A 24495-nucleotide genomic window follows, 5' to 3' on the forward strand; every position below is an offset into this window, starting at 1 on the left:
TGCAGCCAGTGACTTTGTACGTGTGTCATTTATCATCCCAGCAAGTGTTTCTGGAGATGAAAGTCCTGAAAGTGGGATTTCTGGGCCAGGTAGGCTGTGTGTCTGTAATTTGGATAGCTCCTGCCGAGTGTCCCTCCATGGAATTAGGCCAGGTTACAGTCCCACCAGCAGTACGTGAGAATAGCTCTTTCCCCACACCTTTGCCTGCAAGGCTGTTTGTAGACTTAAGGACCATTGCCAGTCTGCATGGTGAGAAATGGTATTTCAGCATAATTTGAGTTTGCATTTTTCTCATGAATCAGGTTAAGTGGCTTTTTTTATATGTTTTAAAAACCATTTATATTTCCTTTGCTATGAACTATCTCCTTTGCCCAGTATCCTGTCTAATTTTTTTGGTCTTTTTCTTACTGATTTATAGTTACTTTTTATAAGGGACGGTATTCCATCCATTTTAATGATACATAAAACATACCTGGTTCCCTTGAATTTGCTGTACTGTTTTAAGTAGCTGTTGAATGCAGGGAATTGACTTCGTCTAATGATTCTTTAAAAAAATTAATTTCTGCACATTTTGTCTCAGCTCTACACGCGTTCTTATAGCAGGCACTTGTTTTTTTAAAAAATGGCGGATAAAACTATTCACAGTTTGTATATGTAGTAGATATTCAATAAAATCTTCCTTAGATCATCATTACTTTTTACGCATTGAATTTTGTAAACTTATCTGGATTTCTGCCTTCTAGGCCATTAGGTGGATTTCAAGTCTGACAGATTTCTGTAGAAATGCCATATCTCTAGGTTTTGTCTTACTCCTTTATTCGTATTTTGACTAACACTTTTTAATATGATTTTGATTAACAGAATCCAGAATATTGGAGAACAAGGTCATATAGCTTTGTTGGGGCATAGTCTGGGAGCTTATATTTCAACTCTGGACAAAGAGAAGCTTAGAAAACTCACAACTAGGATACTATCAGACACTACTTTATGGCTGTGCAGGATTTTCAGGTAAGGACATATATGAGTTGGGTACAGACTGTTTCCTGGAGCTCTGCTGCCTGAGTTCATGTAGGCCTTTTCCCCTCCCTCTTGGAAGGCTTGCATTTAAAAAAAAAAAAAAAAAATCCATGTGCCTCAGTTTCCCCAGCTGTTAAATGGGGGTAACGTCAGTATCTGTTTCATGGCATGGTTAGGAGGAATAAATGAGTGAACTAGCTTATGTCAAAAGCCGAGAACATAAGCACATACATTTTGGATAATGTCAGCAGTTTCTTATTTTTAGGATTCCTACTTGACACTTGTCTATAGAAGGAAGAGCAGGAAAGTGGTCGCAGGTATTTTTAATCAAAGGATTAGCTTCTCCTTTAGTAGAAGGAAAATGCTGCCATGAGGAAGTTGAGGATGTGTTATGAAATTGAACGCTTTATGCTGTGCGAAATATCACGCTTTATGCTGTGATAATGTTGGCATTATTAAGGAGTTATAGCACATAAGGATTCAGTAGAAGACACAGGACCAGTGGTATTTCGGGGTTTATGCTGTTGCTTTTTTTTTTTTTAATGTTTGTTTATTTTTGGAGGGGAGAAGGGAGAGGGGGAACGGGCAGAAAGAGGGAGACACAGGATCCAAAGTGGGGCTTGAACCTCACAAACCGTGAGATCACGACCTGAGCCGAAGTCGGGTGCTTAACCGACTGAGCCACCCAGGTGCCACTATGCTGTTGCTTTTAAGGAAAAGGAATGTTTGCCTAACACTGGAAAATTTAACTTGACAGACTCCCTTTCAGATGTTGGAAAACAGCTTGGCCAAGCAAGAGTTTAAGTTTGCCTAACTGAATTGCAAAGGAGAGATTTTCTTCTAATAAAAATCTGCCACCCGTAATTGAAATTCTCTCTCCTTACTTTTCTGGAAGATTGAGAAGAATAATTTGCCCCAGGCAGACAATAGTAAAAGCAAAAGTTAGGCTGACTAGCAGCTTTTGCCTTTTTCTTTACTTGGAATGTTTTTGGACTGAAACTGCTAAGGACCTTGCCTGCGTTATCCAGTGCTGGCCTTCTTGTAGAGTAAGCTGAAACCGTGATCTCTGGCCTTTTTGTATCTAAGGGACTCCTATTCTCTGCTGCTTTTTTTCATAGTTTCTGCTCTTTTTGGAGTATGGACAAAGGGTGATTGCCTCCATTCTTTATAATCTCCAGCTGTTGAGGTGTGGTCAGCCATCTAGGATGAGGGCTCTCCCTATCTCCTTTGGGTGCTCTAGGTGAAAAGTCCTAGATTAAGAAAAGGATTACTCCCAAGACTAAAATTAGGATGTAAAACTGTCTCTTACCAGAGACAAGAACACACCGAGAGATGGCTGTCTCTTCACAGGTATGAAAACGGCTGCGCTTATTTCCACGAGGAGGAAAGAGAAGGACTGGCAAAGATCTGTAGGCTTGCTCTTCACTCTTGTTACGAAGACTTCGTAGTGGACGGCTTCAACGTGCTGTATAACAAGAAGCCTGTTATATACCTTAGTGCTGCTGCTAGGCCTGGCCTGGGCCAGTACCTTTGTAATCAGGTAATATGGGATAAGGTGGACATGTGAAAGAAATTGTGTTCCTCTCTGTTCTGGAACTTTATAAAGTGCATAGGCCCATTTCTTTAGCCGTAGTTCTTTTCAAATGAAAAGAAACAATGTGCTTGTTTTGTCAATATAAGAAAATATGTAAATAGATATTAATGAATTTTCAGAGGTGTGTACGTATATATATTGTTTAGTTGCCCAAAGGCAACCACAGTTAACATTTTTCTTCCCCAGATTTTAATCAGAGAGTGTAGATGTGTTTTTACAAGGTTATGTTTGGCTTTTTTCACTTAGTGTTATAACAGGTGCATATCCTGTTTTAACAGTTCTTCAAAGTACAGTTTATTTTTAATATCTTCATAATAGTCATTCAAGTCACTGTATAGTGTTTTAGCCAACTGTTTCCCTTTTGGACAGTTAGAGCATTTGCATTCTTTTGTTTTCTGTGACCATTTTCAGGAAGTGCTCTTTGCATAGTGTTAGGGACATTTTTGTGCATATAGCTTTTTCTTTATTTAGAAATTTCTATATTTAGAAAGTACTTTCTAGATTATATTCCTTAGATAGATTTTCAGAGTCTGTCTAGAATTACTAGATCAAAGAGCATTACCGTTTTTGACGCTCATGGGACGTCATTACGCTCATTGACATGCAGCCCAATTAGGGGGCTACAAAAAAAATGTTCAGCCTCTTGGCCGAGAATGTTTTAGTTTTGTTTTTGGGTGTTTTTTGTTTTGTTCTTTTATTGAGAGAGTGAGAGAGAGAGCGAGCACAGGACAGGGTAAGCGGAGGAAGGGCAGAGAGAAAGGGTGAGAGAGAGAATTCAAAGCAGGCTCAGCGCTGTCAGCATGGAGCCCAACCAGGGCTCAAACCCACGGACCATAAGATCGTGACCTGAGCGGAAATCAAGGGTCAGACGCTTAACCAACTGAGCCGCCAGGGGCCCTGTGAGGGTTTATCTTTTATAAGATGAAGGAGTCCTGTGGAGATCGGTGGGGGAAACTCAGGGACTTCAGCTGATTTTGAGCTGTGGTCACTGGCAGCAGGAAATGACGTCCTCTTTTTGAGTGTGTACAGAATGAAGAGATTTACAGTGTCCTTACAGAAACCTGGAACAAATTACTTACTGAGTACCTACTACAGGCCAGGTTCTTCTAGACCCATAGCTGCCTTGTCCCAGCAGTCCCGTCTTCAAAAGCTGTATGGGGGGCAGGGGTGCGCCTGGCTGACTCAGTCAGAAGGGCATGCAACTGACTTTTCATCTTGAGGTTGTGAGTTCGAGCCGCATGTTGGGCATTGAGCTTACTTTACTTGTTATTTTTACTTTTTTTTAATGTTTATTTATTTTTGAGAGAGAGAGAGAGAGACAGAGTGCGAGTAGGGGAGGGGCAGAGAGCGAGGGAGACACAGAATCCGAAACAGGCTCCAGGCTCTGAGCTGTCAGCACAGAACCCGACGTGGGGCTCAGACTCACAAACTGTGAGATCATGGCTTGAGCCAAAGTTGGACGCTTAATCGACTGAGCCACCCGGGCACCCCATAAAGCTTACTTTTTTAAAAAATGTATATTTTTCATACCTAAAAAAATATATATGAATATTTAGAAAATGTTTAGAACGTTTTATACTAACAGTAGCTAATTGTTGGCTTATGGGGTGGGAGGGCATTTTCACTTTTAATTTCTTTTTTTTTAATGTGTGTTTTACTCGGGTTTCCTTTCCTCATAATTTAAAAGAAGAATTTTTAAGGAGGGAGAAGGTGTGCATAAAGTGTTCGTTAAATGTTTGGTCTCTAAATGGTGCTACCAAGTCTTAGTTACAGAACAATATGCTGCAACTGTTTAAAAATTCCTCAAAAATTCCTCAAAATTCCTCAATTCCTCAAAATTCCTCAAAGCTGAAAATAAAGAATATAAGATGTATTTGACAGTTACTATCTCCATTCATAACACTGACTTCACTCCTTTTAAGAAGTGTACATCTGCTAATCCATATTTGTTGCTTGTTAAGAGTGGGTGGATCCATAAATAAGATCCTGTTCTTTGAATGCCTTTAGCTGGTGTTATTTACCACTAATGCTCAGAGGAAGGATCCTAAATTATCTCCCAAAATGCTCAAAGCTTGGTTGTTCCTTAGTTTGGAAAAGTGATTTTATTTTTTGTTATATTCTAGAATATAACAAAGATAGTTACCCATTTAGCTGACTCAGAGAATTTTACATTGTCTGTGTCTTCTTATAAGAACCTCAGCTGCTAGAAATTTTAGCTTGACTTTCTAGATATACTTTAACACATATTTATAATATTAGGAATTCCTAACAAGCGAGATTGTTTAAAAAGAGTAATTGTGACTTGTCTTGGTGCCACAGTCTTTAGGGGACATAAGTGGATGGTGACAAGGATCTTGATTACAGAATTGTGTGTTTCTTCTGGCAGCTCGGCTTGCCCTTCCCCTGCCTGTGCCGCGTGCCCTGTAACACTATGTTTGGATCCCAGCACCAGATGGTGAGTTCTCTCTTCGGTTTGTAAGCTAATACAGAATTGTGTTTTGAAACGGTGTCTTCCTTTCAACTGAGGTTCTGTTTGCTGGCCTCCACATAATTATTAGTTTATTCGTTTATTGCTTGTATCTTCCCATTGCTTAATCCACGCTTCTGGGTTTGAAAGTCCGCGAGGGCTGGATGGCATATAGGTCAGGAGCCCCTGCCTCCTCAGGAATCTTGTCATTACTGTATCACCTGATTTAAGTAGAAACATGGGAGTCCAGATGAGCGCCATACATTTCTTCTAAAGTTCATCCTTTCAAAGGTTGTCACTGTTGCCTGGATTTGTGAATGGGCAGATTTAGAAAATGAGGTTCTTTATTGTAATGTGGGGTTGGAATTGGATTCTGCGTATTTTTAGGCCTTCCCATACTGAAGACAGAAGCAAAAAGGATAGGTTTTAGGGTCCTGTGTTTCTTTTTCCAAGGTACCTTGATTATCTGGTTCAGATACATCAGTGAGTAATATCAAAGATAGATTTTTGGGTACATATGGGGACTTGAGAGAACATTTTCTTTAAACCTTAGTGTTTAAAACTAGAGAAACATTCATCCTGTATGTATACAGTTTTTGACTTGAATCTCATTTAACTGTTTTTTGTAGTTAGTCTTCAAGGGAAACTATTTGATTTTCATCTCCCTGATTAGGTAAAATGGAAAAATGGTCAAGAATAAGAATTTTATTTGTGTGGTTATTTTGAGAGTCCTTTGTTGAAAGTTATAAGTTCTTATTGTACAGCTGTATGCCCGTTGCTTCATGTTACTGTGATTTGCCTTTCAATCTAGGATGTTGCCTTCTTGGAGAAACTGATTAAAGAGGATGTAGAACGAGGAAAACTGCCCCTTTTGCTTGTAGCGAATGCCGGTAGGTATCGTGAACGGAATCTCCCATTTGGATGTATAAGAGAAAGACAGGGTACTTAGCCTAAAAAACAAAAAACAAACAAGCAAAAAAAACCCTGAGTTTTGAGAAATGTTTGTCTGCCTCGTGTTTAAGGTAGTTTGTGTCAGCATCGTGGTGAGAATTAGAACACGGCACTCGGCTCCTCGCATCCCCTTCAGTTGTTGGTTTGTTGGGGATTTACTCTGTTGGTGTGTATGCTTTTTCATTTAGGTTGTCAGTACTTCTCTTGCATGTGCTTCCTTTCTGAATCGCATCTTAAAATGTCACGCTTGAAGGTCCACCTCGCATGCAGCAGTTCAGCTCCCACTTTCTGCTCAGCTTCCCATTATCAAATTCAGCATTATACTTGAAGTTTGAGGCATCAGGCAAGAAAAATCATTGTGACAACACCTATTAGAAAGAATAAACTTTTTACTTGCAGACGGCATGATTATATAGGTAGAAAGTCCTGAGGAAACTAAAGAAAGGCCTTTGGCACCAACAAGCAAATTGATCTGGAGTGCAGGATTTCTGTGTACCAGCAATGTACAATTGAAATTGAATTAAAAATGCCAGTCACAGGGGCGCCTGGGTGGCTCAGTAGGTTGGGCGTCCGACTTCGGCTCAGGTCATGATCTCGCGGTCTGTGAGTTCGAGCCCCGCGTCGGGTTCTGTGCTGACAGCTCAGAGCCTGGAGCCTGTTTCAGATTCTGTGTCTCCCTGTCTCTCAGACCCTCTCCCGTTCATGCTCTGTCTCTCTCTGTCTCAAAAATAAATAAACGTTAAAAAAAAAATTAAAAAAAAAAAAAGCCAGTCATAATAGCATCAAAAAAGTGAAAACTTTATGGTTAAATTTAACAAAGTATATGCGAGGGGCACCTGGGTGGCTCAGTAGGTTAGGTGTCCGACTTGGGCTCAGTCACTTGGGGTGGTTCGTGAGTTCGAGCCCCGCGTCGGGTTCTGTACTGACAGCTCGGAGCCTGGAGCCTGCTGCGGATTTTGTGTCTCCTCTGTCTCTGCCCCTCCCCTGCTAGCACTCTGTTTGTGTGTGTGTGTCTCTCTCTCGAAAATAAATAAACATTAAAAAAAAAAAACAAAAAAACCCAAAGTATATGCAAGATCTGTACACTGAAAACTACAAAATAATGCTAAGAGAAATTCAAGAAAACCCAAATAAATGGAATGGTATGCCATATGCTTAGGTTGGAAGACTCAATATTAGAAAGTCTAATTTCTCCAATCTATAGATTCTATAGATCAATCCCTATCAAAATCTCGGCAGGCTACAATTTCTTATAGAAATTGATTAGCGGATTCTAAAATTTATGTGGAAATACAGAGGATGTGAGAATAGCCAAAATAATTTTGAAAAAATAAAATTCGAAGACATAGGCTCTCTGATTTTTAGACTTACTATAAAGCTACAGATAACCAGGAAAGTGTGGGAATAATTGAAGAGAATAGAGTTTAGAAATAGACTCACATGGGGGCATCTGGGTGGCTCAGTCACTTGACCATCCGACTTCAGCTCAGGTTGTCATCTCACATCATAGTTTGTGGGTTCAAGCCCTGCATCAAGCTCTATGCTGACAGCTCAGAGTCTGGATCCTGCTTCGGATTCTGTGTCTCCCCCTCTGTTTGCCCCTGCTCTGCTTGTGCTCTGTCTCTCAAAAATAAATAAACGTTAAAAAATAAAAATTAAAAAAAAAAAAAGACTTACATGTATATGGTCACTTGGCTTTTTACAAAGATGCCAAGTTATTTCAAGGAAAAAGGTGGGTCTTTTCCACCAGTGGTCTTGGAACAAGTAAATACCCGTATGGAAAAAAAAAAAAAAAACTCAACCGTAACTCTTCCCTCACTGTCTATACAAAAATCAGCTCTAAATGGTTTATAGACCCAAACCCTGCAAAAGGACCACTTGCATCGGTTGTGTCTGTTGAGGCAGTTGGTTGGGATTTGGAAGCTTACTGGGTGGGGTTCTGCTAACTGGAAGTTTAAGACGGTCAGGAGAATGCACGAGTTCAGGTTTTACTCATGGTCTGTGAAGAGGGACTTCCCTACCCAACCTGTAGTGTATACATACTTAACAAGGGGTGGGTTAAAGTGTTCAGTATGTTTAAACCAACTTTAAAATGCGTGTTCTGTTTTAAAACAAAGGACTTTTCATACTAGGTTTAAAAAAAACCCACAAATTTATCTCTGTGTATAATGGACACACCTAAATTAAAATAACCCAGGGGTACCTGGGTGGCCCAGTCGATTAAGGGTCAACTTAGGCTCAGGTCAGGATCTCACGGTTTGTGAGTTTGGGCCCCATACCAGTCTCTCTGCTGTCAGCACGGAGCCTGCTTGGAATCCTGCTTGGGATCCTGTCTCCCTCTCTCTGCCCCTCCCCGGCTCTCTGACTCACGCTGTCTCAAAAATAAACATTTTTTTTTTTTTTAATGGTGGTTAATTAAAAAATTAACAACCCAGTGGGGCCCCTGGATGGCTCAGTCGGTTAAGCATCTGACTTACGGCTCAGGTTGTGATCTCATGGTTCATGGGTTCGAGCCCCGCGGAAGTCTTTGTGCTGACAGCTCGGAGCCTGGAGCCTGCTTCAGATTCTGTTTCTCCCTCTCTCTGCACCTCCCCTGCTTGTGCTCGTTCACTCTCACTCTCTCACTCTCTCTCTCTCTCTCTTTCTGTCAAAAATAAACGTTAAAAACATTTTTTTAAATAAAAACCATTAATAACCTAGAAATGACAAAAAGCAAACATGGAAAAGGGTATCTTGGGCAAATGGTGACAGAATGAAAGTACTATCTATAGTGGTGTTAGTGTGAGATAAGGTAGAGTCCACGCTAATTAAAATTCGTGTAATCCGCTAAGGCACAGTAACTAAGAAAGCTTATGATCATATCTGAAATGTATAAAGGAAGACTAAAGGAAAAATAGATAGGCTACAAGTATAAATTGACAAACCCACAATCTTGGTGAGAGACTTTAATGTTTCCCCAGAAACAACATTAAGTGGATGGAAAACAAGTATATGGAGATTTTAAGTAACAAAATTAACAAGCCTGATTTTATAGATACATAAAATGGAGAATGTGCATGCTTCAGACCTTGAATGATCAACTTGTAACAGTTGGTTTTAAGCCAGCTCACATACACAATCTCAATAAAACAGATACAGTGTTACTTCCTTCTTAGATAACGTATTTATAAGCTTTTATCCTGCCGTAAGGGCTCAAAGTATTCCTTTCAGTATCGTTTTTTGTGTGTTTTATCCTAGGAACCGCGGCAGTAGGGCACACAGATAAGATTGGGCGTTTGAAAGAACTCTGCGAGCAGTATGGCATATGGCTGCACGTGGAGGGGTGAGTGCAGGGCGAGGGTGGCTCCGTGTTGGGCCTGCACCCAGTGCTTGTGAAAGAGTGGCCGTCTGTCCAGGCTCTTTGTTGTAACGATTGTCATTATCGCGAAGGGCTCTTTGGGTTGCGTAGTAAAGATAACAAAATAACCCAAAGTGGTGTCAGCGAGAAGAGATTGTATTGGCTCCCATAACAATGAGCCACCATCTCCCCCCCTTCCCCTCCCCCTCCCCCTCCCCCCACTTGGCCTGATTTTCTCCACGTTGCCTCCATCTATAGATAACATTTTCCTGTTTTGGTACAGAATAGTTGCAGTGGCTCCAGTTTGCTTTCCCGTTTGTGTTCTGAGGGTCATAAGTCCCGACAAACGCCTCCTGCTGAGCCAATTGCTGTGGCCAGGGAATTGTAACTCGCCTGCGGTTCGGGTCATTTGCCCACCCGTGGAGCAGATAGTGGCGTCTCGTCCACCCGAGGCTGTGGTCTGATAGAGGAGATGGGGGTGGTTCCCCAGAAGGACCTAGGGGAGGATACCCGGCAGCCTCGGTGGTCCGTACTCAGCAGGCCATGCGGGCCGGGTTTTCATTTGATCTCTCTGGCAAAGAGTGATGACAGGAAAATAATAGCTACGAAAGATAGAAAACGAGACATAAGACACATAAAGTGCATTTTCAAGGTTTTGCCGAAATTTGTACACACCACATTTTCTCTTGTTGTTTTAAAAGCTGATCACCCAGCTGAAAGACACTTAAATGTCAGATTGGAACAGCACCTCCTTTTTTTTTTTTTTTAAGTGTACATAGGGAATAAGCAGCAATTAATAATTAGTGTTGTGGTTTTTTTCTTCCAGTGTGAATCTGGCAACATTGGCCCTAGGTTATGTCTCCTCGTCAGTGTTGGTATGTTATGATTTACCAAATACTGTGTTTTTAAGAAGGAATTACAATGACCTAATCCCTGATGACTTCCCATGATTTTTATGAATTGAGGGGGGTGCTGGGTTTCGTGTACTCTGATGGTCTGTAACAAAACCTTGTTTTCTTCGTTAGGCTGCAACCAAGTGTGACAGCATGACATTGACTCCGGGCCCGTGGCTGGGTTTGCCTGCCGTCCCTGCAGTCACCCTTTATAAACACGACGATCCTGCCTTGGTAAGCTCACTCTCACTGGGAGGGAGTGGGGAGAGGCTAATAGTCAGCATGGAGTCTGGGAGCAAAATACGGAAAAAGTAGAAATATCCTTGATGCTATTTCTGTGACTTTTTTTTATCAAAAAAACCCTGTTCTTAACACAAGTGGAACTGTACTGAATACATTTATTCTGTTCTCTCCCTTTGCCTCCGTGTGTACAAAGAACTTTATGACCTTTTATGACTCTGTAATATTCTGCCTTTTAAATACTACAATTTAATCTTCCTTTGTTTCCAAACTTTGTTACTAACATAGTGAGCATCATTCTGTATTTCAAATTACTTCCTTAGAATAGACTCCCTGAAGCGCCGTTAGTATTGAGAGTAAAGCTCTTGATCCCCATTGTCTAGAAGGTTTTAATACATATTTTTTTAAAGTGGTTCTTGATAGTGGATCGGTTCAGTGATTCTTACTAAAACAGTTAACGTCTTTCTAGGTCGATAACGGCCAGGTGTTTGAGGACACTCAGAACAGCCGTGGAAGGGGCTACCTCTTGGGGGCCTGAGAGCTCTGGCCCATCTGGATTCTCCTCCTGGCTTTGCCACACCTTAGCCATGAACCCTTGAAAGCCAGGTCTTGGTGCTAGGCTGCCTAGAATACTCCCCTCACAAGACTGTTAGACAAACGATGTTTAGTGTAAGCCAGGTGCCTGGCGTAGCATCTGACGCATACAAAGTGCATGGGAATATGCCAACCAGTTACGTCAACTGTGTGACTTCATCGGCTTCGGTTAATAAACCCATATTGGCTTTTTCAGACTTTGGTTGCCGGTCTTACATCAAACAAGCCAGCAGACAAGCTCCGTGCCCTGCCGCTGTGGTTGTCGTTACAGTACTTGGGGCTTGATGGGATTGTGGAGAGGATTAAGCACGCCTGCCAGCTGGTGAGTAGAAACCTGCAATTTAAATGAGTCACAGATACTCCATGGTGAAGGCAGAGACAGAAAACTGCCTCGTTCCTTACTCATCATCCAATACCGTGTTGTCTGGATTTCGCATCTCCTAAGCAAGCAGACCTGAAGTGCACATTTGCCGTTGGAAGTTCTGGGGGAGACTGCTGGGGTGTCCCATCGTTAGTGGCCGGATGAAATCAGATTAGATGATTGCTCGTGTCATTGTAGGATGAGGAAAGAAGTGATAGGATGAGAGCCAAGGAGCGGAGAAGGAGCAAAAGGGGGCTGGAGGAGGGTAGTTAACATGGCCCCCAGCCGGCTGTCTCTTGAAGGGGGAAGGAAATATGGCGGCCTTAGGGGTGGTGATGGATTGCCTGCATTTTTTTTTTTTTTTTTTTTCAACGTTTTTTATTTATTTTTGGGACAGAGAGAGACACAGCATGAACGGGGGAGGGGCAGAGAGAGAGGGAGACACAGAATTGGAAACAGGCTCCAGGCTCCGGGCCATCAGCCCAGAGCCCGACGCGGGGCTCGAACTCACGGACCGCGAGATCGTGACCTGGCTGAAGTCGGACGCTTAACCGACTGCGCCACCCAGGCGCCCCGCCTGCGTATTTTTTTTTTTTTTTATTTTTGGGACAGAGAGAGACAGAGCATGAACGGGGGAGGGGCAGAGAGAGAGGGAGACACAGAATCGGAAACAGGCTCCAGGCTCCGAGCCATCAGCCCAGAGCCTGACGCGGGGCTCGAACTCACGGACCGCGAGATCGTGACCTGGCTGAAGTCGGACGCTTAACCGACTGCGCCACCCAGGCGCCCCACCCGCCTGCGTATTTTTAATACCAGCTGTCTTGGGCTCCCAAATGGCAAGGCTCTAGAGATGGTTCTAACTCTCCTTCTGTATGAGGTGTTCTAATTGTGAAAGTATATATATAATTATGCTACAGTTTAGAAAGCAAAAAAGAGGTCACATTTATGCAGTTTGCGAGCTGCATCCTACCTGAGTCTGAAAGCATGGCGTCGCCTCTCTGTAAGTCCGTTCGCTTACCTGGGAGACAGGGGTGATGTGAAAGATGGTTAGGCCTTCATGAGCTTGTGCATGCGAAGCTCTTGGAGTGTTGTCTGGTCACATGCGGATGGGTTTAAGAATAAACCTTGGTCTGCAACGTGTTCTGTGGAATCGGTACTTCCTCAAGTGTCATTTTTATAGTGAGGAAAAATCCGTGTTTTTGTGTTGCTGTGGCAGCTGCCTTTTGGTTCATCATGCCAGGATGGTTCCTCCTGACGCTAGTTTCTGATGCAATAGGGACATTCTGAAGGAAGTAGTTTCATTGTCACATGAGGTAATGTTGAGGTCTGTGTCATTATGTTTCCAAAGCACATTTCTGAAAAGTTTCCTCACTGGGCCGTCGGCTCCCATGTTGAAGTTTGGTTGTTCGGAAGGAGAGGCCTTTATTGCCCCGGTAACTTAGTCGCTTTGGGGAAGGTTCGGGCCCTTGGGGGAGAGCCCTTCAATTCGCTTTGGCCTCCAGAGGGCAGGGAGATAAATGAGACATTCTCTGGCAAACCCTCAAGGCCGCAGTTCTGTCTGCCTGCAGGCACACGGGAGCGGTTCGCAGTCCTGCCGAGGACCTCAGTGACATCCTGTCGCTGACCCTGTAGTGGGAACTGCAGGGAAATGTAGTCCCTGCGGCTGTCACCAGGTGCCGGGTTCCCTGGGGGCGGAAGTCAGGCTCCTCCTCCTCCTCCGCTTCCTCCCTTCATCATCATCATCATCATCATCATCGTCATCATCGTCTTCATCCTCCGGGGAGGCCATGAGGACTCATTTTTTCTGTAGCCACCTCGGTGCTCTGCGCACGCACCGCCTCATTTGAACCCCGCCGGGGTGGAAAGTCCGCTGATAACACACCAATAAGTATTGTTCATGAGGGGTTGTCCAGCGTCCCACACTCAGTAAGCGTTGGAAGGATGAACCCCGAACCCCTGAAGTACGCCTTCTTTTATCCCCGTGGCAGTGATGAGAGGTCTGGGGCTGGGACGCTTCTAGAACGGTGAGGACGGAAGTCCTCATGTGCATGCTGCCCTCCAGAGACCCCTTCCCGGCGCTTGCCATAACCACCCTGTCAGATAGCTGCTGCCCTCCCCGTCTTATAACTGAGGGACCTGAAGCCCAGAGAGGCTAAATGACTTGCCCAAGGTCATAGCTAGTAAGTGGCAGATGAACTTAACTCATCGTCCTACAAGTGGGGTATTGAACTCCGGTTTGGTTATTCCAGACCTCGTGTTCCAAATAGTCGTAATAATGCTGTGTTCTCTCACTTACCTTTTCTTTTCCTTCCCCAGAATCAGGTACTGTGCCTGGCACACATGTGCACTCAGTAGTTTGGGTGGGGTTTTTTGAGCTATAATTAACATATTAGTGTCAGGTATACGGCATAATGATTCAATATTTGCATATATTGGGAAATGATTGCCACAAGTACAAGTCTAGTTAACCCACATCACTATACATCATTACAGAATGTTTTATTTTAAGTAGGCTCCACACCCAGTGTGGGACTTGAAGTCACAACCCTGAGATTGAGTCGCCCACTCTACCAACTGAGGCAGCCAGGTGCCCCTGGAAATTTGTATCTTTAAACCACCTTGGGGCGCCTGGGTGGCTCAGTTGGTTGAGCGTTGGACTTCAGCTCAGGTCATGATCTCACGGTTCGTGGATTCAGGTCCCACGTCAGGCTCTGTGCTGATAGCTCAGAGCCTGGAGCCTGCTTTGGATTCTGTGTGTCCCTCTTTCTCTGCCCCTCCCCACTTGTGCTCTGCCTCTCTCTCTCTCCTTGTAAAAATAAACAACATTAAAAAAAAAAACTTAAGTCACCTTTATTACCCATTTCTCCCAGCTCCCAACCCCTGCCTCTGGCAACCACCAATCTGCTCTGCGTATTTATGAGTTGCATGTTTTGTTTTGTTTTGTTTTAGATCCCACATGTTAGTGAAATCATACCATTGTCACAGATGGCAAGATTTTATTCCTTTTTTATGGTGAATAATATTTCATTGTGTATGTATGTTACATGCCGTATATTTTCTTTTTTTCAGCCATTGATGGACACTTAGGTTGTTTGTTTATCTTGGCACTTGTAAAAAAATGCTGTCATGATCGTGAGGGTGCAGATAACTTTTCAAATTGGTGTTTTTGCTTTCTTTGGATGAATACCCAGAAGTAGAATTGCTGAATCATAGGGTAGTTCTATTTTTTATATTTGGGGGAGCCTCCATACTGGTTTTCCATAGTGGCTGTACCAGTTTGCATTCCTACCAACAGGGTACAAGGGTTCCCTTTTCTCCACATCCTCACCAACATTTGTTATTTCTTTTCAGCCATTTTCACAGGTGTGAGGTGATATCTCATTGTGTGATTGATTTGTGTTTCCCTGATGATGAGTGATGTTGAGCATCTTTTCATGTACCTGTTGGCCATCTGGATGTCTTCTTTGGAGAAAAGTCTGTTCATGTCTTCTGCCCATTTTTTAAATCAGATTTTGGGTTTTTTTGCTTGCGTTATATATATTTTGGATATTAATCCCCTTATCAGATAAACTGTCTGCAAATTTGTCCTCCCATTCAGTAGGCTGCCTTTTCATTTTGTTGATAGCTTCCTTTGCCGTGCAGAACCTTTTCAGTTTGATGTGGTCCCACTGGTTTCTTTTTGCTTTTGTTGCCAGTTACTCAGTTTTTGAACGAGTGAATGGCTTATGTTGCTAGTATGACAAATTCACATACGTCTCATTAGAAACCGCTTTTCTGGAAGCCCCAAATGTAACTTTCAACTGAAATCATCAGGGAATATTTCGGTTCTGGAAAAGCAAGAATTGGCACCCTAACTCAGGAGCCATCGAGTGACAGATGGCTTTATCGGCCTGAGATCTTTGTCTGCGGGCCTGCAAAAACCATCATGGAAACCATGTTTCGATATGTTGTGTCAATCTAATGGATATCATTAATCTAATGAAATTATAACCTAAGTAATTATTAAATAAATACATATAATCTAATGAAATTATAAAAATTAGAAGCTATTTTTTGTCTTTTTTGCAGAGTCAACGGTTACAAGAGAGTTTGAAGAAAGTGAACCACATCAAAATCTTGGTACAGTATATATGATTTGATCCATTTTTGAAGTTAATAACAACGTCAGTGACTTGGAATGATCTCCAGATTGGGTGCATCTCAGTGGAATTGTGACAGCTCCAGTAAAACCACATTCTTCGGAACAGATTCACGCACCAATGACCTAACTCTACAGAGAGCACAAATCTAGAGATTTGTACCATATGCTGAATCCCTGTGGTGCTTTTCATATAATCGTGTGTAGTTTTGTTCTGTTAAAATTTAGAATTGCACAAAAATCTAACAAACCCTGTTGACTTCCTCTGCCCAGTGATTTTAGAACATTCATACTACTGAAATGAAAAGTCATTTTGTCTCTCATAGTGTTTGGGGCAACTTTTTCTGAAACCTTCTGACACTAGAGTTTTCATTTGCACAGATTGGGGAATAAGGAAGAGATCAAGTGGCCTTGTTTTTTTATTCCCCCAGTATCCTCCTAAAATATACCAGAATCTATCAGACATTGCTGCTTAAGGGCAGTTATTAGACCCAGGACGTGAGGATTTAGCAGGGCTAATAACGAAGTATCAGTTCATGTTTGAATGTTCTCATGTTTTGCCTCGTTATATTTTAGAATTTCAGGAAATAGAGGTCAGATTCTAGTTTAAATAAGGCCACTGAGTGTTTCTTGGACAATCCTGCAAGATGCAGTTAAGTTTAAAACTAATACTTAAGTTTTTCTGGGGTTCGAGTTGATATAGTTGATTCCATTTTAGTGCACGGTTTGCTTTAAGTGCCTGAGGGGGGCGCTGCTGTCCGTTGCCTTCTGAGTAGGAGCTTGGAGCCTTTTCAGCTGACCTGAGATGACCCAGGTTCTAGCTTGGAAGAGGAGAGTGGCCCATTGGAGAAGCGGAGGGATGAATGTAAATCAGGAGACTTGGGTTCTAATTTCAGCCGTACCACTGACGCCCTATGACATTGAGTCATTTTCTTTGCTGCCTAAGCCTGTGAGCTCAGTTGTCGGCGAAGGTATGTTGGTTGGACTCCTTTGGTTGTAAACAGAGAAGCCCAAACTGTGGACTAGTATGAGCAAGATGGCAGGAGTCAAGGCGGTGCTGGGCCTGTGGACCTTGTTCCCCTCCCTCACTGAGCCCACTTGGGCTCCTCCTCACGTCCCCTCTGCCCCCCTGTCCTTCTCCAGGCGGGGAGATTGTGCCAGTGCTAGTTAATCACCAGTGGGTTTGGAGCATCTTTGGAAGGCGGTACACGGTCCGGGCATGAGCCCTGCTCCACCCCTCCTTCCCGTGGATGCTCGTCTCCGTAGATACACAGTAACTGGCAAACACCGTGAGGCACCGTGACTCCAGTAATAATTGTCATCACAGCAGCTGTTCGTGAAATGGCGCCCAGTGCACACGTTCCTTCATTTAACCCTGACAGCAGCCGCCTTCGTATTCGCTCTTCCTTCTACCTGCAAACACTGTTCCCTTCAATTCTTTTCATGCCTGCTTTCTTACCCTTGAGGTGTTCGTTCAAGTACCCCCTCTTCAGAGAGGTCTTCCCTGGCCATCCCGCCTAAAGCAGGCCTACCACCGCCCCTCACTCTGTCCCCTGGGTTTTGTTGTTCGTGGCAGTTATTACTACCTGAAGTCGTCTATTTGTTCATTGTCTGTTTTTCTTTGTCAAAGCTTTGTAGAGGCAGGGACTTTTGTCTTGTTTTTGTTTCACGGTTTTGTGTACTGTGCCGGGTACTTGGCATAGATACTGGAGCCTAAGTCAGTCTGATCTGGGAATTGGTTGCAGCGGCTGCCGCGTCTTTACTGGCGAGGAAACTAAGGCACAGAGAAGTTAAGTGACTTGCTCCTGCCACACAGCTAGGATGGGATAGAGCTGTGATTCACACTCCGAGGCCCGTGTTCTTAACCGGCGGACCAGTCTGTGTCCGGTCAGTTCACAGAAGTTAGCACTTGTCCTCCTTCAGTGGCTCGTGACGAAGGGCGAATCAGATAACGTATGAGAAAGCAACATGAAAATTGTAAGGCACCGTAAAATACAGGTCAGTATTAAATGTCTTTTGTCGCCACAATATCTGTGTAGTGCTTACATAGATACCGCGTCCTCGGGTTCTCGAGACGTCACTGTGGCAGAGCGGTGTTATTTCCGTCTCTGTGTGGCGGTGTGCTCGTGTCCTGAGCCACACGGTGGTATGTGGCACAGCCAGGACTTGACCCCGGGGCGTGTGAGATTAGCCGCGTCTGTGCACAGCGGCTCCTTCTGCAAGCTCCCCGGGGGCCTTCTCGCCCATGTCACCAGGGCCCGGGGCCGCCTCCGGGGCGCAGGGAGGCCGCGGGGAGCCCCTGTGTCCGTGTGTCAGTGTAGGTCCTGTCCGCAGCCGCCACCGAGGCTGCTGTTTTGCTAGCTCGGCGGCACGTGGGCTGCGTCCCACACTCGCACTTAAGGGGGAAATAGGGTATCTCACCCTCACACCTGCAAGCCTCAGCCCCGTGCAGCACTTACGTCTCTGCTGTCCTTGAGGCTCTCCAGCTTCTGCTACTTTGACCGTGGCCATGGTGTGTCCGAGTGAGGACTGTGTAGATCCTGCTTGGTTGGGACTTGTGCTCATTTAACCTGAGGAGTCTTTTTTTTTTTTTTTTTTTAATTCTGTGCAGTTTGCGTTTTCATATATGACCTCCTTCTCCGATCTCACCAGCATAGTGAACATTGTCACGGGTCCATCTTCCTTCAGCCCCTGTCCTCCTTTCCGCCTCTGCCTCCTGTCCTGGCACCTGAGCAGCCTCTCATCTGTGTCGGCCGTGTTTTCACTTTGAGTGATACCTGCCTCCTTCCAGCGTGTTCCCTTGAGCTCTTGTTAAGTCATTGTTCCCTTTTTGGACATCCTTTTTTCTTTTTCTTTCCTTTTTTATTTTTGTTTTTATGCTTCCTGGTCCTCATTTCTCTAAGCACGGTCGTCAGAGTATGTTTCCTTTTGGAGCACAGATTGTCCCTTGTTGCGTCTGCTGCCGGGTGTGTGCTTCACTTTTCATTATGACCTGCATGTTTTTCTCATGTGTGACGGGCAAAGGTCCGTCTGTCAGTTCCACAGCTTCGGGACTCCTGCACCAAATGGCACGTACGGCCCATGGCAGTGCACACCTGATGTTTCGCTCTTTGGTGCATTTTACTCCCTGTGTAGACGGAGCCTCAGGCCGCAGGAAGCCCTCTTGCTGGTCGGCAGATTGAGCTTTTCTCCCCCTCTTCTCCTTGGGGTCCTGGCATGACGTGCGCTCACCACCATCTGCACATGGGCCCGAAGACCCTGGGTGTTACAGCGGGTTCCCCTCCCTGCTCCCCGCTCGCCAGCCCCTGCTCCGCTGACGATACTCTTTGTTTTCTTTCTTGATTCACTGTTTTTGTGAGCTTAGCAGTGGTTATGTTGGGTTTTTTGGTTTTTTGGGGGTTTTTTTGGTTTTGGTATATGTAATCCCGCATTTCAGTCTGCCATGTATTCTCTGTTTATAACCATGTACAGTATTTCTCATGCACTGACATTTGAGTCCACCGAGCTCAAAGAAATAAGAAACCAAGACTGTATTAGACTATATATAGAAGTCTGGTTACTCAAATCATCCTGCTTCATTCATCCTGACTGAGGTTCGGGGAATGGGCATAGAATTTTATTGCTTTTGTTTCTATTTGCTTCTTGGATTTACTCCATTCTATTTAGATATTAAGGCTCTCCAAGTGTTAAAAGTACTAAGAGAAAAAAAAAAGCATTAATAGATTTATGTTTACATGAAAGTTAAAGGAGATGATAGATAGGTAACACAGCAATCAGCTTAATAAGGTGGCAAATTTGATACACATCTTGCTTGGCCTAAATCACATCCCTGTGTTCCGTTCAGAGGTTAACAGCGCAGACCTTGGGCCAGCTACTTCCTGGCTTTGCAAGTTAGCGTTTCCACTATGGAGACATCACACGCAGAGCCTTGGAAAATAGGGTTTATAACTAGAACTGTTGAGTGGTTAGACATCTGTCCCTGTGTGCCATATTCTGTCAAGAACATTGCTGTTCCCTTTGTATCCTGACCCCGTAGTGGAGCTGATGAGTCGCTCCACTGTTCGATGGCGTCCGTGAACTAACTTAGTGCTGGCTTGGCTTCATGCAGTGAACGTTTTCGTCTGTGATGAAATCTGCTAATGAAGTTAGTCATTAATGAAGTTAATGAAGGACGCCTGTCCTTAATATAAGTACCACTTCAGTGATTTAGGAAATACTTAGACTCAGCTCTAGACTGTTTATCTTCATTACCAGTAGGACTTACATCCTGTTCTGAGAGTTTTACAAAGTGAGAAGAAAGGAGTTTTCCTCTTTTTGTTTGTGACTGTATAAAAAGTTTCAGGGGTACCTGGGTGGCTCCGTCGGTTAAGCGTCCAACTTCGGTTCAGGTCATGATCTCACAGTTTGTGGGTTTGAGCCCCGCATGGGGCTCTTGTGCTGACAGCTCAGAGCCTGGAGCCTGCTTCGGATTCTGTGTCTCCCTCTGTCTCTGCCCCTCCCTGCTCATACTCTGTCTCTGTCTCAAAAATAAATAAGCATTTAAAAAAAAATTTTTTTTTAAAGTTTCAGTCCTGCTTAAGTTAGCATAATTTCTAGGTTGTTGAAAGCTTCCATTCTCCCAGCACTGATTCTGGTTCTTCTTTTTCCTCTTCACTGATCTTTAATGGCAGGCCTCTGTTTATTATTATTACAGTTTGCTCCTGCCTTAATTTCAGTATACCTCTGTCAGATGTCATAATCCAGGAATGTGTTCTCAGAACCGGCTTATAATTATTTCTAGGAATTTTACTAAACCCTTGATTTCTATTTCTGTAGCAACTGAAATTAACCTTTGAATTTTACGTGTTTACTAAGAACCTATGCTATCTGTAGCCTGCTTTTCAAACTCACTGTTTCATTTTGCAGGTGTTGGATGTAATGTTAATTGGTAACATCAGATTGTATTTTTCAGGTGGAAGATGAGCTCAGCTCTCCGGTAGTGGTGTTCAGATTTTTCCAGGAATTACCAGGCTCCGGTAGGTGACTTTAAAAAGCATAATTTTTGTGTTTGTGTCTAAGGGCTTTGAATTTTAAACTATTTCAAGTTACATAGATAGTCCAAAATATTTTGACTGCTAAAATCTGCAGTCATTATTTTTTCAGAAAATGTTAATGATTTTCACAAGAATTCTGGTCCTAAGTGCCTTAATAGCATTTTAGTGATAGTTTCCTGTGATCAAACCAGTGGTTTCCAAATGCCAGTCCCTAGACTTAGTGCTAGAATGAGTGAAGAGAGACCAGGATGCGTGCACGGGTGTCCACACACACACACACACCCAAATAACCTCATGTTTTCACGCTCATTTGCCATAGTGTTTTTAATGTATGTTTACACTGTATTTTAAATTATTTAAAATGTAAACTATGTTAAGCATAAAAAAGAAAGAAAAGAAAATAGAGATTTGGGGGCTCTACTTCCTAGATACTTTGATTCATGAGGTTGGATCCAGGAATCTCGATTTGGGGGCTCTACTTCCTAGATACTTTGATTCATGAGGTTGGATCCAGGAATCTCTATTTTTACAGGGTGCCCCCAGCGCCACCAGCCTAGTCCAGGGCACCGTTACTTCTCACCCGGACAGCCGCGATCCCCGCTCGACTGATCTGTCACTTCTGTGTACTGCACATACCCCATTCCAGACCATTCTCTGCATGCCGTCAGACCGGGCAGTACATGAGGGAATCCATTCGCGCCCTTTGGCTGCCCAGACCCTCAGTTTCTTACTATTTCTAGTGAATAAGGTCCAGGCTCAGTACCAGGCCTTGTAAGGCCTATGGAGTCCAGCCCTTGCCATCTTCTCTGACTTCCTTTTAGGCCACCTCTCCTCTCGATCATTGTGACTTAGACTGGTCTTCTCCGAGTTTCTGGAATATTGTGCCCTTTCCTAGAGCAAGACCTTTGCACTTGCTGTTCCCTTTACCTCGAGCACATTTCCCTTCACTCTTCTTCTGGCTGGCTCCCTATCACCATTCAGGTCTCCATTAGGTGCACCTCCTTAGGCCTTCCCTATCCACGCTAAGGCACCTCCATCATACTGTATCGGAGTCCCCGCCTTCTTTCATGGCACCAACAACAATATATGGTGATTTCAGTTCTTTCTTTATGGTATTTCTTCAGTAGAATGTAAACAGCTAGATGACACTTCCTTATATCTGGTGTGCCCAGCACACCGCCTGGCAGGAGTAGGCGCCCTGGCCATTTGAAAGGAGGAGAAGTCTGTTGTGAGGCCCGCTTGGGGTGCTCTCAGGTGCTCTGCCTTCCCTCGCATAAGGGTTGATAGACTAGCTGGTAACTTATAGTGTTACATCTTGATTTCCTCTGGAAGTTCCTTTAAAGAAAAACTTCCCAAATGAGACTAAGAATTCTATTTGTGAGACAGTATTCAGGTGTTACATCTTCTCCGAGAAAAAAAAATGTGGAAGCTTAAATCCCCTCCTGTGGGCGTCTGGGTGGCTCAGTCGGTTAAGCATCCGACTTCAGCTCAGGTCATGATCTCCCGGTTCATGAGTTCAAGCCCCACATCCGGCTCTGTACCGACAGCACGGAGCCTGGAGACTGCTTCATATTCGGTGTCTCCCTCTCTCTCTGCCACTCCCCTACTCACACTCTGTCTCTCTAAAAATAAAGCTAAAAAAACCCTTCTGTAAGATAAACATATGCAAAAATTTTTACTTGTGGTAAAATGTGTACAGTTAAGTAATGCTGCACAGATTCACGTGGTTGTTCAGCCCTCCGGAACTTGTACGTCTTGCAAAACTGAAACTCCACACCCCTTAGACACTCCCCTCCAGCCCCTGGCAGCCACCATCTACTTTGTGTCTCTGAGTCTGGCTACCTTAGGGTCCCCAGAGAAGTGGAATCATACAGTGTGAGTCTTTGTGTAACTGGCTTATTTCACTTGATGTAACGCCCTCACGTTTCATCTATATTGAGCACGGGACAATTCCTTCCTTTTTAAGGATGGACAACACTACACACTGTATGTACGTACTCATTTTTTTCTATCCATTCCCTGTGACATCAGCACTTGATTTCTGTAGTATTTGAGGCTTTTCTCCCGGGTTAGTGTTGGGAGCTCAGTGAAAGGGGCTTTGAGGAGCGTGTGTGGAGCTGTGTTTCCGGAAGGTGAACCCTCTTTTCTGTGTTTTGGTGTCAGATCCAGTGCCGACAGCTGTCCCGGTGCCTAACATGGCACCTTCAACGGTCGGCCGGGAGAGACATTCCTGTGATGCCCTGAACCGCTGGGTAAGAACGGGGGCCATGTGCTCTCATCTGCATCCCAGATGGAGTGATGATGCATGGACGTGTCTGGGAAGTCGGGCCCATAGGAAGGATGCTTCTGCAAAGGCACTGGGCTTCCTTCCAGGACTTCTGATCACATCACTGCTTGGCATGCCGCGCGAATTCCGGCAGGGCCTTGCAGAATCACTGCCTCGGTGACCATCTCCTTGCTGCTACGTAGTAAGGCCGCAGACTACCCGCACGACGGGGACCGCGGCTGTGGTGGGCGCCTGGAGCGATGTCAGGAGGCCCGAGAGCCAGAGCCCCCTGACCACCGGGCACCTGACAGTGTGGACCGAACGCACTGTGCTGTGGCTGCCTCGGGACACTGAAATTGTGCCTCCGGGGTTTTTGTGTCAGGGCGTCCACCACAGCTGTGTCGGTCCTAGCATAACGGGCTCCTGCCCCGCCTCGGGCTTCATGAGGAAGTTAGGATACGTTTGTGCAGTGATATCGAAACAGCCGGAATAAACCGTGTAGCTGGACATATACGGCAGGAAGGAAATGGTCATCACAGATTATAGGAAAAAATGCAGGTTACCACACAGCATGTCGAACGAAACGTTTCGCGGCGACGGAAAATATAGAGATAGAACAGGATGGGTATATTAACGTGTAAACAGTGGGTATTCTCACTGATGCGTTGTGGGTCATTTTTATCTTATTCTTTGGGTTTACCCATATTTCCTAGATTTGCCTACAATGAACTTGTATTTTTTAGTAATTAAAAACATAAAACTTAGTCTCTTTAAAAAAGAAGTTTCCGTAAGTAAGAGAATGAGAAGATTCAGGGAACCTCGCCCCGGGGAGTCTCTTGGGTCTGGGGCTGAGCGCATGAGGGCCTGTGGGGGGAGCTGGGAGTCCTCCGTGCGGGCCCTCGTCACTCTGCCCGTGTCCCCGCAGCTGGGAGAGCAGCTGAAGCAGCTGGTGCCTGCGAGCGGCCTCACCGTCATGGACCTGGAAGTGGAGGGTGTGTGCATTCGGTTCAGCCCCTTGACGACAGCAGCAGGTAACCAGCCATTCTCCACGGGTTGTCCTCCCTTGTTCCGGGAGCAACACTGACGTGTCCGTTCAGGTCCACGCTGTGGCCTGGTTTCCTTTCCCTTGTGACACTCTTTTTCTTTGAAGAGGCTTTTTCTTTGCCTTGGGGCTAAATTTGGGTAGACGAGCTTTCCAGCAGAACTTCCCAGAAGTAGACTTCTAAAGTCACTGGAGTCCCTATGTTTTGGCGTCCTGTGGCCCTTCGTCTTCCCTTCCGTGGTTCTCCAGCCACGCCTCACGTGAGACTCACCCGTGGAGCTTCGCCAGCTGCCAGCGGTCAGGCCCCACCCCGGGGATTCTGGTCCATGGGGCATGGAGCCCACGCGTCTCTATTTTTTAAAGCTCCCCTGGTGATTAGGGTGGACCAGAGAAGGTTGAGGGCCTCCACATTTAGGTGTTTGGGAGAGCGGTAGCGGCAGGTGCGTGGGCTTGTGCGACAGAAAGTCTTGGGCGCATATACTTCTGTCGCCGCTTCACATGTGTGGGATCTTTAGCGAGCTTCTCCTCCAGGGCTGTTCCCGCGGCCTCACTGTAGCCGTGT

At 44.7% G+C, this 24495-nt stretch overlaps 1 protein-coding gene across 3 annotated transcripts in view; it reads left to right on the forward strand.

The window, feature by feature from the left end:
- PDXDC1 (pyridoxal dependent decarboxylase domain containing 1) overlaps positions 1-24495 on the forward strand; it is a 51682-nt gene that overhangs the window by 19939 nt on the left and 7248 nt on the right. For all 3 annotated transcript variants that reach the window (XM_078439762.1, XM_078439761.1, XM_078439763.1), the window contains exons 5-16: positions 862-1008; positions 2368-2557; positions 4998-5066; positions 5890-5968; positions 9267-9351; positions 10193-10241; positions 10392-10493; positions 11290-11415; positions 15523-15573; positions 20544-20607; positions 22789-22877; positions 23817-23922. In XM_078439762.1, coding sequence (XP_078295888.1) covers positions 862-1008; positions 2368-2557; positions 4998-5066; positions 5890-5968; positions 9267-9351; positions 10193-10241; positions 10392-10493; positions 11290-11415; positions 15523-15573; positions 20544-20607; positions 22789-22877; positions 23817-23922 — 1157 coding nt within the window. The remainder of the gene's footprint in view (positions 1-861; positions 1009-2367; positions 2558-4997; positions 5067-5889; positions 5969-9266; positions 9352-10192; positions 10242-10391; positions 10494-11289; positions 11416-15522; positions 15574-20543; positions 20608-22788; positions 22878-23816; positions 23923-24495) is intronic.

Source organism: Panthera onca, chromosome E3, assembly GCF_046562875.1.
Source record: "Panthera onca isolate mPanOnc1 chromosome E3, mPanOnc1 haplotype 2, whole genome shotgun sequence".
Classification (NCBI taxonomy): Eukaryota; Metazoa; Chordata; class Mammalia; order Carnivora; family Felidae; genus Panthera; species Panthera onca.